At 37.3% G+C, this 14,861-nt stretch overlaps 1 protein-coding gene across 1 annotated transcript in view; it reads left to right on the forward strand.

The window, feature by feature from the left end:
* LOC117399895 (double-stranded RNA-specific editase B2-like) overlaps positions 1–14,861 on the forward strand; it is a 179,920-nt gene that overhangs the window by 119,523 nt on the left and 45,536 nt on the right. The window contains exons 2-3 of the mRNA XM_059023284.1: positions 2,898–2,984; positions 9,411–10,354. Coding sequence (XP_058879267.1) covers positions 2,898–2,984; positions 9,411–10,354 — 1,031 coding nt within the window. The remainder of the gene's footprint in view (positions 1–2,897; positions 2,985–9,410; positions 10,355–14,861) is intronic.

Genomic DNA, 14,861 nt, shown 5'->3' on the forward strand with positions numbered 1-14,861 from the left:
TTTGATTTAATGAATTATATTGAGAATTCTAATGAGTATTAAAGCTACTGTACCAGCATCTAGAACATCAAGATACATGATGAATATAAATTAGGTGTGGTAGAGTGGACTCTGCTTAGCTGTGAATAAAAACAGGGCCCACTTGATAAACTTGTTATGATAATAACACCACTGTCTTAAACCAAAGGAATGTGTTGGGCGCTACTCATAAACCATTTCAGTACAAAGTGATTCAGGCCCCCAAACAGTGTTGATGGGTGGTTATTCCCACGCGGCAGAGGCGTGACTAAACTTTTTGCCAGCGTTTTCCATTAAATACTCTTCCTCAAGGTAGTTATCTGAGGGTAACATAAAAAAAGCTGAGCTTTTCAAACACAATTACAAGGATCTAGATCTAATTTAGTGAGGCTGAATTGGATTTTACATTGATTGCAGTGCAATCTAATGGAGGACAGCAGGTGTGTTTCCAATTGAAAGAAAATCCACCACATTGTGCTTCCTATTCACTTTGCTTCTTTTTTTCCAAGTCTGTTATACTTTTCAAGTTGTAACACTTTTAGAGATCCACACATTTAGGCAGTGAGCAATGTAATCGCTCTTCCTGGGAAGAAGTGGCATTCTTTTACATAGATTGGATTCCAGTTAGTGGATACAAACTGTGTTTGTGGAACCCCTTTCTGGGCATACAAAGCAGCAGAACCCTCCCTTTGAGTAGAATTATTTTCTGCTCCATGTGTTATCAGTAGTTCATTTTTGTAGCATAGCTGCAGACCACTGGGAAATGGGGTCCATCAAGGTAAATATAAAAACAAATCATGATTATGGGAAAAGAAAAGGAAGTAATGTGTTTAAACAAAAAAAAAACTTAAGCGTATTCAGTAAAAAACAAAGTCTAAAACAAAGCATTACTGAAAAGGACATCCCCTGTTTACAGAGTGAGCTAATGCAATGATGAGAGTGAGAGTTATTGTACAAGGGAAGAAATCCAGAAGTTTTTAATATAGACTAAGATTCTTCTTTTGGGGAGAAACATATTTTTGCTCAAACCAGCCAACTTCCCAATGTTTGGGTATGTTCAACATACCTCTGTCAAGGGAATCTCTGTTTGAAAGTAAACAGCGGAGGTAGTTATCGGCTTTTGATGCCATGTAACCATCTACTATTACTTTCTATTTAAACCTTCAGGCATCATTGCATTGAGTCTGTTTGTCCATTTATTAATGCACCTCCAGCCATTCACCCTAGATTGTGAGTCAAAAAAATGTGGTGGTCCACTGCACACAATCTAGTACAACCCAGTGTCATTTTTAGGGATTTTGTTTATTTTTTATTTCAAGGTGATCCCGATGACTATAGAAAAGTTTAACAGCACCATTTCATATTGCTGTTTTCTAATGGGGTGGTAAGAGTGTAGCCTATACTGCAGATGTCCCTTGAAGATTTACTTCAGATACCTAAGATGTTGTGGAAGTCTCTCACCCAAGTTGAAAGGATCTGCTTACCTTGTTTTTATGACTTTCCTTTTCTCTTTCTCTTTGTGGCAAAGTGGTTTTCAGTGCATGATGTGATTGAGAAACAGAAGACAGACAACAAAGTTCACGATCCAAACAGGTTTTTATAATCCTGGTCTGGTGACCACAAAGAATAATCACAGGCAATACACAGTAATGTGTATTGCACTGTTTCAAAATAATGGGTTGCAGTCTCGAAATAAGACCCAGTTTGTAAATAATAAACACAGTAGAACACACAAAGACACACGTTCACAAGTCCAGAGTGATTATTATTGTGGTCATGGTGATTTACAATTTATTTGTGTACAATGGTGCAGTGTTGTCAGGGTTTAGTGCTGGCCTGTAGCGACAGCTCCGGATCGTGTTGGCCGTCTAATTGCAACAAGCAAGTAGATTTTAGACACGACAAAACATACAAAACACTCATGATAATTCCACAGTAGTCCTTCTGGTTCAGCTTAACCATTACAAAGGAACAGATCACCTAGCCACGTCCGCTTCTTGTACCTTCAGTCACGCCCCCTTGGTTAGCGAGTGCAACCGTTTCTCCTCCAATCCCCGGTTGCCACATCGCTTTCCCTCTGGAGCGATGACTTAATGTACCGCAGCTGTGTCCTCTTTCTAGATGGCCGACTTCCACCTAACCCAGGGAATGAATTGTCAGACCATCCAGTCCAGGGCACTCTGTTCCCTTTACACAGCACCCTCACAGGTCGGGAGGGAGATTTATCACCAAGAATCATTCCGTCTCTGTCACACTCTTCCATGAGACCATTAAAACTCTTGATCATTAAGAACTGTTCAGATTCAGAGAAGCTTATCCGTTCAGCTTGTCAATTGTATACTGCCTGTGCTGAAACCGCTGAACCATATTACATCCTTAATGTGAACCTGTGCACTGAGAAAACAAACACAGATCACCGAAACCTGAAACTACAGTACAGACACAAAGCTTTCGTTTTCGTTCTTTGGTAATAGATAGAGTAATACACCGAATTGAGAAACTGCAGATAACCAAGGGGCTTTAACCTTCTTTTTACAGTATCACTACAATACATAAACCCACATGTTTACAATACATAAACCATGAGATGGCTTTTAAACAACTTCTAAAATAAGTAGATTACGCTGATTGGGTGCTCATATAACTAAGGGCTGAGCTAAAACATGATTATACAGTAGAATTATTCTGGAACAGGCAGTACATTTCCAATTGGGTGTTTTTTGACAGCTTCTCCGCTTCTTTAAAAGCTGTATCTGATGAAGTGAAATCGCCCAGACATTTGTCAGCATTTTCTACATAAGCCACAGGGACTCAAAACCTTTTTAATTTCAGGGTTTGTTTTATACTTAAATGGTGATTGTGTTTTATTTTTCTTTCAGAGAAAGTAAGCATGCTTTCTGCTTTCATTGGTCCTTTCAAGTATTTGAGTCCAGGGACTACGAGCACTGAGGAGGAAGATCATTTAAGTAAGTCACTTTCTCCTTAATCGTTTCCTTTTATTTTTTAATAAAAGCAATTGGCATGCATAAATGTACCACCAGCAAAATCTTATATTCCTGAGTGATGAAAACATTGATGAATATAAAAGAAGGGAAAAAACATGATTCCATGGTTTTGTAGTTTGGAATAATTTCAAATAAATGAAATCATGTTAAAATGCACTGAAGAAGGATGGAGTCCCATGTGTATGAATTAAGGAGTGAACATTGTACATTTTGTATTCATCCCTGAAAAATCTTTTTCACAGCAGATCGTTATTTGGTTTTAAAGTTGCATCGCTTGATACACAAAACACTTAAATATAGATTGATCTCTGTTTGTATCCCTTGAGTTTCTCCCTACACATTCTATACTGTACACTGACACACACACAGAACTCAGAGTTACATTAGCACATTATATACTGTAGACTGACACACAGAACTCACAGAGTTACATTAGCACATTATATACTGTACACTGACACACAGAACTCACAGAGTTACAGTAGCACATTATATACTGTAGACTGACACACAGAACTCACAGAGTTACATTAGCACATTATATACTGTACACTAACACACAGAACTCACAGAGTTACATTAGCACATTATATACTGTACACTAACACACAGAACTCACAGAGTTACATTAGCACATTATATACTGTACACTGACACACAGAACTCACAGAGTTACAGTAGCACATTATATACTGTAGACTGACACACAGAACTCACAGAGTTACATTAGCACATTATATACTGTACACTAACACACAGAACTCACAGAGTTACATTAGCACATTATATACTGTATACTGACACACAGAACACACAGTTACATTAGCACATTATATACTGTACACTGACACACAGAACTCAGTTACATTAGCACATTATATACTGTACACTGACACACAGAACTCACAGAGTTACATCAGCACATTCTGTACTGTACACTGGCACACAGAACGCACAGAGTTATATTAGCACATGATATACTGTACACTGACACACAGAACTCAGTTACATTAGCACATTATATACTGTACACTGACACACAGAAATGACAGAGTTACATCAGCACATTCTATACTGTACACTGACACACAGAACGCACAGAGTTACATTAGCACATTATATACTGTACACTGACACACAGAACTCAGTTAGATTAGCACATTATATACTGTACACTGACACACAGAACTCACAGAGTTACATCAGCACATTATATACTGTACACTGACACACAGAACTCACAGAGTTACATTAGCACATTATATACCGTACACTGACACACAGAACTCACAGAGTTACATTAGCACATCATATACTGTACACTGACACACAGAACTCACAGAGTTACATTAGCACATTATATACCGTACACTGACACACAGAACTCACAGAGTTACATTAGCACATTATATACTGTACACTGACACACAGAACTCACAGTTACATTAGCACATTATATACTGTACACTGGCACACAGAACACACAGTTACATTAGCACATCATATACTGTACACTGACACACAGAACTCAGTTAGATTAGCACATTATATACTGTACACTGACACACAGAACTCACAGAGTTACATCAGCACATTATATACTGTACACTGACACACAGAACTCACAGAGTTACATTAGCACATTATATACCGTACACTGACACACAGCACTCACAGAGTTACATTAGCACATTATATACTGTACACTGACACACAGAACTCACAGAGTTACATTAGCACATTATATACTGTACACTGACACACAGAACTCACAGAGTTACATTAGCACATTCTATACTGTACACTGGCACACAGAACACACAGTTACATTAGCACATTATATACTGTACACTGACACACAGAACTCAGAGTTACATTAGCACATTATATACTGTATACTGACACACAGAACTCACAGTTACATTAGCACATTATATACTGTACACTGACACACAGAACTCACAGAGTTACATTAGCACATTCTATACTGTACACTGACACACAGAACTCACAGAGTTACATTAGCACATTCTATACTGTACACTGACACACAGAACTCACAGAGTTACATTAGCACATTCTATACTGTACACTGGCACACAGAACACACAGTTACATTAGCACATCATATACTGTACACTGACACACAGAACTCAGAGTTACATTAGCACATTATATACTGTATACTGACACACAGAACTCACAGTTACATTAGCACATTATATACTGTACACTGACACACAGAACTCACAGAGTTACATTATCACATTATATACTGTACACTGACACACAGAACTCAGTTACATTATCACATTATATACTGTACACTGACACACAGAACTCAGTTACATTAGCACATTATATACTGTACACTGACACACAGAACTCACAGAGTTACATTAGCACATGATATACTGTACACTGACACATAGAACTCAGTTACATTAGATCAAATTCAATTATCTGTATTAGATCAAATTAAATTGTCTGTGAAACACGGTCGATTTTGTAAGGATCAACACAGATCGCTTTCCCTGTTGGCCCTGTTTTATTGCCAGTATTTGATTTTATTGTCCTTGTACTAGCAGTGCACTGCATATTTAATGCCATCGTTTAAGTGTAGAAATACGGTGTTTGTGACAGCTATTGATTTGATCCCTTTCTCTTAATAAATTATTCTTACCTACATCATTTTAGTGTGAAGTATTTATCAGATCAGGTCAGTGAAGAATAAGCACCAGAACTCTGTGTGATAAAGCGTACCGCACACACACACTCCTTGACTCCTACCAGTAAATCAGGGATTGAAAGACATCTTTACACGTTTTATTATTATTACTATTTATTTCTTAGCAGACGCCCTTATCCAGGGCGACTTACAATTGTTACAAGATGTTACATTATACATTATTTCACATTATACAGATATCACATTATTTTTACATACAATTACCCATTTATACAGTAGGGTTTTTACTGGAGCAATCTAGGTAAAGTACCTTGCTCAAGGGTACAACAGCAGTGTCCCCCACTGGGGATTGAACCCACAACCCTCCGGTCGAGTCCAGAGCCCTAACCACTACTCCACACTGCTGCCCCGTTTTAGATTGTATTTGTTAAAGACTCGTATGGGATTAAATCTAATTTTTAAAATGGAGGCGTGCCCTAGTAAAAGAATATATTTTTAAAAAAAAACAAGCATCATAAACACTCACATGCTTTTCCCATGGGCATGCTATGCATTTACCATAGTTTACCCTGGTTTGCATTGTTTGTTAATATGCTTTACCATACCTCATTGTTTTTTATAATAATTACCTATTCTTTACAATGCTTATACTATGCTTTTATTACACTTTGCTATACATTTACTACATTACACTTTCATAAGAAACCATAGCCTGTTTTATATAATATGCTTTATGGTATATCTGCAATATCAACACATAACCACTTCATAAATACAGTATTTGCTGAACATGGCTTTCTTGTATTATCACAAGGCAAAATGTTCAGTGTACTGAACAGCAAGTGTTTGAACTGACAAGCCTGGAGTTGCAGAGTCCATCCTGTAAACAGCTTCTCATCTCGATATCCTTTATCATGGAATATTCCAGGCTCACTCATTTCTTTGTTGAAAGACATATACATACAATGGCTTTCTGTTTTGAGTAGACTTTTTAGTGGAGGGGGTCCACTAAAAAGTCAACCTTCTATATACTAGTCCTTCTAAAGGTTTTATATAATATATATATATATATATATATATATATATATATATATATATATATATATATTCAGCTGTAGAAAGACCTTTGTCCAAAACATCCTGAAATAAGTGTTTTTGTACAATGCAGTTATACCTACTGTGTGTGTGTTAAGATAATGGTACAAATAGTGCTCTATAGAACACATCTCTGAACTGCAGGCTACAAATGTTGAATGCAGCTAAGGTTACCTGAGGACGACTGCCTTGTTAGGCTATTCTCTTTACAGCTGACAGCCCCAGTCTTGTCTCCAGAAAAAAAACATTGTCAATGACTGGCACACCCTCCCTTCCCCCCAGTGCAGTATTCTGTTCTAACCAAGCTGGATTTACATTTATTTACCTTTCCTCCAGATTGTCAGCTAGACTGCCTCAGATTCTCATATCGGCCTCAGAGCTAGGCTGAGTCAACCCCAGCTGGGAATTAAAACAGAACACCTCCCAATTTCAAGACGTCAGTGCTAACTGCTCTGCCAGTCAGCTGGCCTTTGATACCTAGACAGAACAAACTGTTCTGAGCCAGGGTTTTACCTCTGTCAGTGGGAGGAGGTGAACTCACTGACAGTTACCAATACCTTCATTTTATTTCAGAAATGCCATTATGTTTCTTTTACGGCAATGACTTGCTTAGGTCAGTCGTAAACTAAAAGAATATGACCTGTATAAAAAAGTGTTTTTTTTATTGTCTGCTTTTTTGGAATTCCTGTAACATTGTGTACTGTAGAGATGTAGGAGTGTATTCATGTGATCTAAATGGAGGGTAGGGTAAAAACAATGTAATTATTTAATTACCTCCTTGCTGCTGTTACACTATTTCTATGAACACAAAAACATTGAAGAGACTCACTTGCACTATTATAGTGTTTTTTGTTTTTCTCTTCTATAACCTCCATATTCAAACAATGTATCTGCCAAAGCTTAGATCAATTGAATAAAACCCATAGATTCAGCCAAGGGAACGATACAGAGCAGTAACTATTCTGTTATGTGATAACTTTACAAGTTTAGACAGCTGTAAACTGTAAGGGTGGAATAGGATAAATATATAAGTATTTGAACAAATGGATGTACTATTAAAAGCAATATATAGTGCTAATGTAAGTAAACCTCCTGGAGAATTCTGATGGTGATATATTTTATAAACAGCATGCTAAATAAGTCCCGTTCATATATGCAGCTGAATACTCAGGTCTTCAGATAATAGGTTTTTAAAGCCATTCAAATGAAATTACTTTTGACAGCTAAATACAAATATCAAGATGCCTTAAGCATGCGTATTAAATATTAAAATGTTCAATGCTGTATAAGAATGATTTAGTGATTTTATTTAATCAGAGGAATCCTGATTTAGGAAGCACTGCTGCTTTAGGAAGTTTGTATCGTGCAGAATCTTTTTTTCAAAACATTTTTTTTAAACCTTTTTTTTTTTTTTTTTTTTACCTGGATACACCTGAAGGAGTTTCAGCACTGTTGGCTGTTTTTCATAATTCTTCTTTTGTTTGCCCAATTGATTTCCCTTCCGAGGTTCCGCTTTAATAAAAAGGTGAGAACTACAGCATAGCGGTCACAAGACAGCGTATCAATTTGTACAGTGAAAATAAGGAACATCCTCGGCCCCAGGACAAACTGAACACATATCTGCAGCACTTCTGTGCATAAACTGACACGCTTTCCTCAGGCTCCTGTAGTTGTTCCCCTTTTATAGAAAAATAATTGTACATGATACTCCTGGAAAAAAGCTTTACATATTAAAATATTTCCTTTACCAAAATCTCATGAATGAATCTTAAGAAATAATAAATAGAAAAATAAAAAATCTGCTTTAAGCCCATGAAGTTTCCTTGTGTCCATTTGGTAATTTTAAAGCTCAAAGGCATGTGTCTGACCACATCCCCTTGATGATTTTAAGTCAGTGGAAGGGGCAAAAAAAACACATTTATATATACAGCACAGGTAATCTAAAGATAACATATTCAAAATTACACAGCCATCTGACAAAACGATGTTGTCTAAATGTACAGTTTTGCATTTGGCTGCATTAGAGACACTATTAAAGCTTCCAGGATTTCATCGAAGAATAAAAAGGTTTCAGCCAGCTTTCTGTTCCAGGAACCTTTAACACCGTACACTATCCTTCAATTATAAGGGGATTGGGGTTTTGTGCTCAAAACAGGAAAACACACTGCTTTTAATCAAAGCCAGTTTCATCAAAGATTACAAAATCATTTAAGCTGTAATTCATTTTTGGGGGGGATTTGTACAGGGAATGTGAAAGGTCTGAGTCTGATGTAGGTGTAGGAAAGGTCTTTGAAAGCTTTAGGACATTATATTTAGTGACCCGGATGTGTTATTAGATGGAAATAAATGCCTTTCTTTTATATATATATATATATATATATATATATATATAAATTACAGTATAACATACTTATTATGCTTTTGACTACTTAGTAAAATAGTAAAGTTCAAAATTGGATTTGACTATTTTTTAAAAGAAACATTAAAATGTTTCCTTGCAACACCAATATGCAGTAATATTTTTAAATTCTAGATAATAAATTTAGCGCATAAGGTTGTGTGTGTTTCTTTTTGCATTTTATCTTTGTGTTTTTGTCAAACAGGTACCAGCAGTGCAGAAGTGAAGGAGAATCGGAATGTAGGCAATCTGGAGGAATGTTCCATTGTTACCGGGGACCGGCAGCCATTTTGTTGCACAGATATATCCAGGGGCGGGACTTCAGGTCTAAAAAGGAAAAGGCCTCTTGAAGGAAACAACGGACACCTCTGCAAACTGCAGCTGATCTGTAAGAAACTCTCCTGGTCAGTCATACCAAAGAACGCCCTGGTTCAACTCAATGAGCTAAAACCGGGCTTACAGTACAAAATGGTCTCCCAGACTGGACCTGTGCACGCCCCTGTTTTTTCCATCTCCGTGGAGGTAAACGGACTCACCTTTGAAGGCACAGGGCCTACAAAAAAGAAGGCAAAAATGAAGGCCGCTGAGCTGGCCCTCAAGTCTTTTGTACAGTTTCCAAACGCTTCTCAGGCCCACTTTGCGATGGGAAACCTCAGCAACCCGTCAACAGACTTTACCTCTGACCAGGCCGACTTCCCAGACACTCTGTTCAAAGAGTTTGAGTCGTCTGCACATAGCAACAACTACCCGTGCTACAGGCCCACAGAAAATGAATTGATCTCCAGTGCTTATCGACATGGGAGATTACTCCGCCACACGTTGGACTTAATGGTCCAAGCCAAACAAAACAAGCACAAGATGGCAGCCCCAGCAGAGTGCGAGAAGAACCCAGTGGTGCTGCTAAATGAGCTGCGACCAGGGCTGAGGTACATTTGCCTCTCGGAGGCTGTGGAGAGGCAACACATCAAGAGTTTTGTAATGGCAGTGAGGGTTGATGGGGGAACATTTGAAGGCTCTGGACGCAGTAAGAAGCTGGCAAAGGCCCAGGCAGCACAAACGGCTCTACAAGCCCTCTTTAACATCAGGTTGGCACCTGAGGGGAAAACCAGCCATACGCCCAGCAGGAATAGATGCCCTCATTTACCACAGGTGAGCATAACCAGCTAGGTATTGGCAGGCTCTGCACTCTTTGTGTTGTATATAATTAAATAATACAGCGGCACCACAGAGTTAAGCAGGGTACAGGGTCCAATTTCTAATTACTTGGGAGGAGTAAGGGAAGGGAGTGGCAGGGGGGGGGGGAATGAAACATTTACTTTAGATATAAAAGTGTGGCTAATTTTAGCAAAACACGCAAATGTTTGTGTTTGTTGGAAAGCCAGAGCTGCGTGTAAACAAAATCTGTTCAGTGATCTGTTCATCTGGAAAGCATGTTAATTGAAGAAAAATGTTTGTTCTTGGGCTTCTACAGCAGAGAAAACACAGTTGCTTTTTAATTAGATTACTTGTGTGTTTTTAGAGGTGTAATTGCCAATATATTGTAATTTTCATTATATTTATGGCCTATTTATGTGTTTAATCTGGACATCTATGAACACTGATTTAATATGAAAACAGAAAAAGTAACAGAATTAAATGTATTATTCTAATTTTTCCCTGTTCTGAAATGTAAAGTGCTCATTGGTGTGAGTGGAGAGCTTTACGCCCATGAAAGGATCTGATTGTACCTAATAGATATTGGATTGTGTTGTGAATAGATCTGGATGATCCATGCTGGTTTGTCTTCTACCCGTGAGACCTAATAGAAAGCCAGGTTATATGTATTTATTACATATTGAATGTGTCTAATGTGGAGTGTGAAAATAAATACTTGTATAAACTACATCTGTTATAAGCTGGCATGCTGTAGTACAATAACCTTGGAAACTGTTTAAAAGGGTTCAAGCAAGAACATCCCAGAGATACTGTCTTAAGAGATTTGGAGAGAGAGGGGAAAATCAGCCTGAAAGGGAAGGGCACCTTCAGAGAGAAATGAAAGAAAGACGACAGCCAGAGACCCATAATGAGGAATCCTGGCACAAGGATTCATATTTTCCAGGGGGAAACACCATGCCACTATGAGTTGCTCCAGACATATATGCACAAGGACATCTGCAATACTCTTCTACTTTTAAATGAAAAATGGAATCCTCAAGATGACTTCATGCCACGCTGCACACATGCCCATCCCTGCTGAAAAACATTGAGATGATCAAACACAAGAAAGCAAACATTTTATTTTTTGAAATTATTTGCCTATTGAAACAAATACATAATAATAAGCAACATACCAATAAAATGAAAAATGAATGGAAGTAAATTGCACATTCACATTACAAAGCAGATGGTGGACAGCTATTTTAAACGTTAGTATTTTAAGATGTTGCGACACAAGACAAAAAGAATGAAGAACAGCCATGGAAAAAAAGCCATGGATGCAGCTAACTGTTACAAAGAGGAAAGCAAGAGATTAGAAAAGTACTGGAAAGAACTCATGAGTTGAGCGAGAGTTCAGAATGTCAGTCACTCTTCCTCTCTGTCCCACTGGCATTGCTTGACTTTGTTTATTGCTTGTCCTCGGAACATAAGATGAGTAGTTTTATGTGTTGCAGTTTGTTATTCATGTCAGCTTAATTACACAAAGAAAGCTAATAAACCAGGTTTCGCTCTGCCTGTCCTTGGACAAGCCTTTAAGTACCCGAGCACTCCAATGATTTGCCAGAAGAAAACAAACACAGAACCACTTGGGTAAACAAGCAGCGAGTCTATAGTGTGTATTTTACAGTGTGCTTGAAGAACAGTGACCTAAAACAGTGACAAACTTTGAGGTTTCCAGTTTGTTAAAATAAACTGTTCACCCAAGACAGGCTGACCAAGAGGAAACGTCTCGTTTCACATCAAATTCAGAGAGCCCCCCCCCCCATCTGCTACATAACATTGCATTCACCACACAGTGATTAAAATATTGTATTATCTGAAGGCTGTCATTGGAGTCATTTAGCAATGCAATTTTCTTACATGAGATGAGAATTAAAAATCATTTGAGACACATCAAGGTGACCCCCAGCTGCCAGAGACCAGTTTACAGATTGTTTTTCTAGTCTTCAACTCCTACTAATCTGTCTCACTCAATATAAACAGCATTTCACCCGCCATGAAGCAAAACCATTAATTAATATTGCTATAACAAATTAGTAATTGAGGGTCGCAGACATTCAAATAGATATACATTTAGAATGAATAGGTGTGAAAAGCACATAATGAGGTTGGGAGATTGTTTTAACACCTTCATTGCTAATGCAGTACATAGCCAATCACAGTGCTTTGTACCATCATTATGTGCTTTTCCAAATGGTCGTTCATATCATATTCAAGGCTTCACTGCTGTGTATTAAGAGACAGGTATTTACGTACAGTGTTCTTCTTTGGTTTAGATTAATTTTGTATTTTAGAACCCCTGCACCCTCAGTATAGCTCTCAGAACTATGTCTAACCTTTCAGTACATTAGCCTGTCCCCCTGTTGATGGGGATAAATACCACGTTTGCTATATAGGTCCTATTCACAAAACTTTTAAAAGAATGTTTTAAGGCATGTTTATAAACATTCCTTCAGGTTAAAGAGTGCTTTAAAAGATGGGCATAAACTAACTAACCCTGTCTCAAACAATTGAAGGTTTTGTGTACAGCCATCTTTACTGGAATAATAATAAAACAGTCCTAACTAAAACATTCTTTTAAAGTTTTTTTTTTTTGTTTTTTTTTAATAGAGCCCTATGTGTTCTTTTCCTTACATCCACTAGAGGCAGAGTCTGCAGGGGGACAGGTAAATGGTGACACTGTGGTGTACCAGATGTAGTTGAAGGTTATCCATGGTTCTGAGAGTGCCTTTGAGGCCTGTTGGCAATTAAAGCATCCACAACACAGATTAAGACAATCTCTGCTAAAATTGCACATATAGCATTCTTCATCTCAATAATTCAATTATTAATACTACTTTGGTGACTGAACATCACACAGGGGTCTATAATAATAATAATAATAATAATAATAATAATAATAGACTATAAAGACTACAGGTCTCAAAATATTACTAGTAATCCAGTTAATTCTTGGCTATATAAACTTTGAATATAATCTATTCCATCATGACAGATTGACCCTTTTGCTCCGGCAAACATACGACCTGTTTGAGGTCTGACTGACATAACGTGACTTTCGGCTTGTGTATCAGGGCAAATATCCTCTGAAAGTATACCATAGTATACTTTTATAAACAGAATAGAGTTTGAAGATTATCTATAGAATAACGTTTTTACTCTATGATGAAATATAGCCTATGATTATCTAGTTTGAATTTAAAAAAATATGTTAACTCTGGCATTAATTGACCCTTGCATTCCTTGACATTATTTAAATGGAGCTTTACAGACCTGGGGAGCAGCTGTAGATTCTCTGAGTTCTTTGTGTGTGTGAGGGGGGAGGGGGTATGGGGGAAAATGGGAATGTTCTGTTGTTTTGAATTACTGTATTGTAGTTCTCATTTTGAAATAAAAATTTGATCACCATAAGTGTAATTTACTGATCTTCTCCCTAAAAACTGTAACAGTGTTGTCAATGATAGCCACAACTCTCAGGGAGTAAGACCAGAAAGAATTGTATAAATACCGTGTCTGGGTTTCATTTTACACCAAATTGTTTGACGGGTGCGTAATATGAAGAAGTTCACCATCAGATAGATCTGTCAACTCATCAACATTTTCTGTAAAAAAAAAAATATACATGTTCTTTAGGATCGGTAAGCATTCTTGGTTATATAAAGCAATTTAGTATGCTCTCCTGTAATGCTATGCTTTAAAATTTTAAAAATTAAAATAGTAAATACAGTAATCAAAACAGAAACCAAGATACTGAAGTGCTGCACCTCATAATAAAAGGTATTTCTATTGTCCTGGGGCTTTAGTGAAATGCATTTTGATTGGAGAGTCATCCGTGAATATTTCACTACAGTTAATATTTTGTAAATTTATTTTTGGGTTTATAAACATTTTGGATGATTTAGTATTATATTTTTGTAAGCTAGAAGCTCACTCATCTAGCTTTCTGTCTATCTAACTTTACTTTCGTTTTGAAAGAATATAAAACCATCCCTGATTGGTCGTTCGAGCCTTTGGAGACGTCAGTCATTTGGTAAGCAACCAATGGTTGTTTAAACAGCTTAAAATGACCGTCTAACATCACCATTACATCATCGTTCATCATAGAGTGAAAACATAATTCTCTTGACAATCTCCAGACTCTATGCTGTTTAGAAAGTATAATACTGTATCCTTTCAATGGATATTTGTCCTGATACACAAACCGAAAGTCACGTTATGTCAGTCAGACCTCCAACAGGTTGAATGTTCGCCAGAGCAAAAGGGTTAATCCAGTGATTAGTTTTCACACCCAGCTGTTATTATTGCGTTGCAATCATGTTGGGCATTCTCAAGAACAAAAGGCTAACATTGCTATGTGTATAACAGACAAAAAGTTTTGCTGTAGAACCTAACCTAATTTGAGTAATTCTGACCACTCTCTGTGTTCTGTACACGTGCATTAGGCTGATACAGCATAAAG

This window comes from Acipenser ruthenus, chromosome 4 (assembly GCF_902713425.1).
Source record: "Acipenser ruthenus chromosome 4, fAciRut3.2 maternal haplotype, whole genome shotgun sequence".
NCBI lineage: Eukaryota > Metazoa > Chordata > Actinopteri > Acipenseriformes > Acipenseridae > Acipenser > Acipenser ruthenus.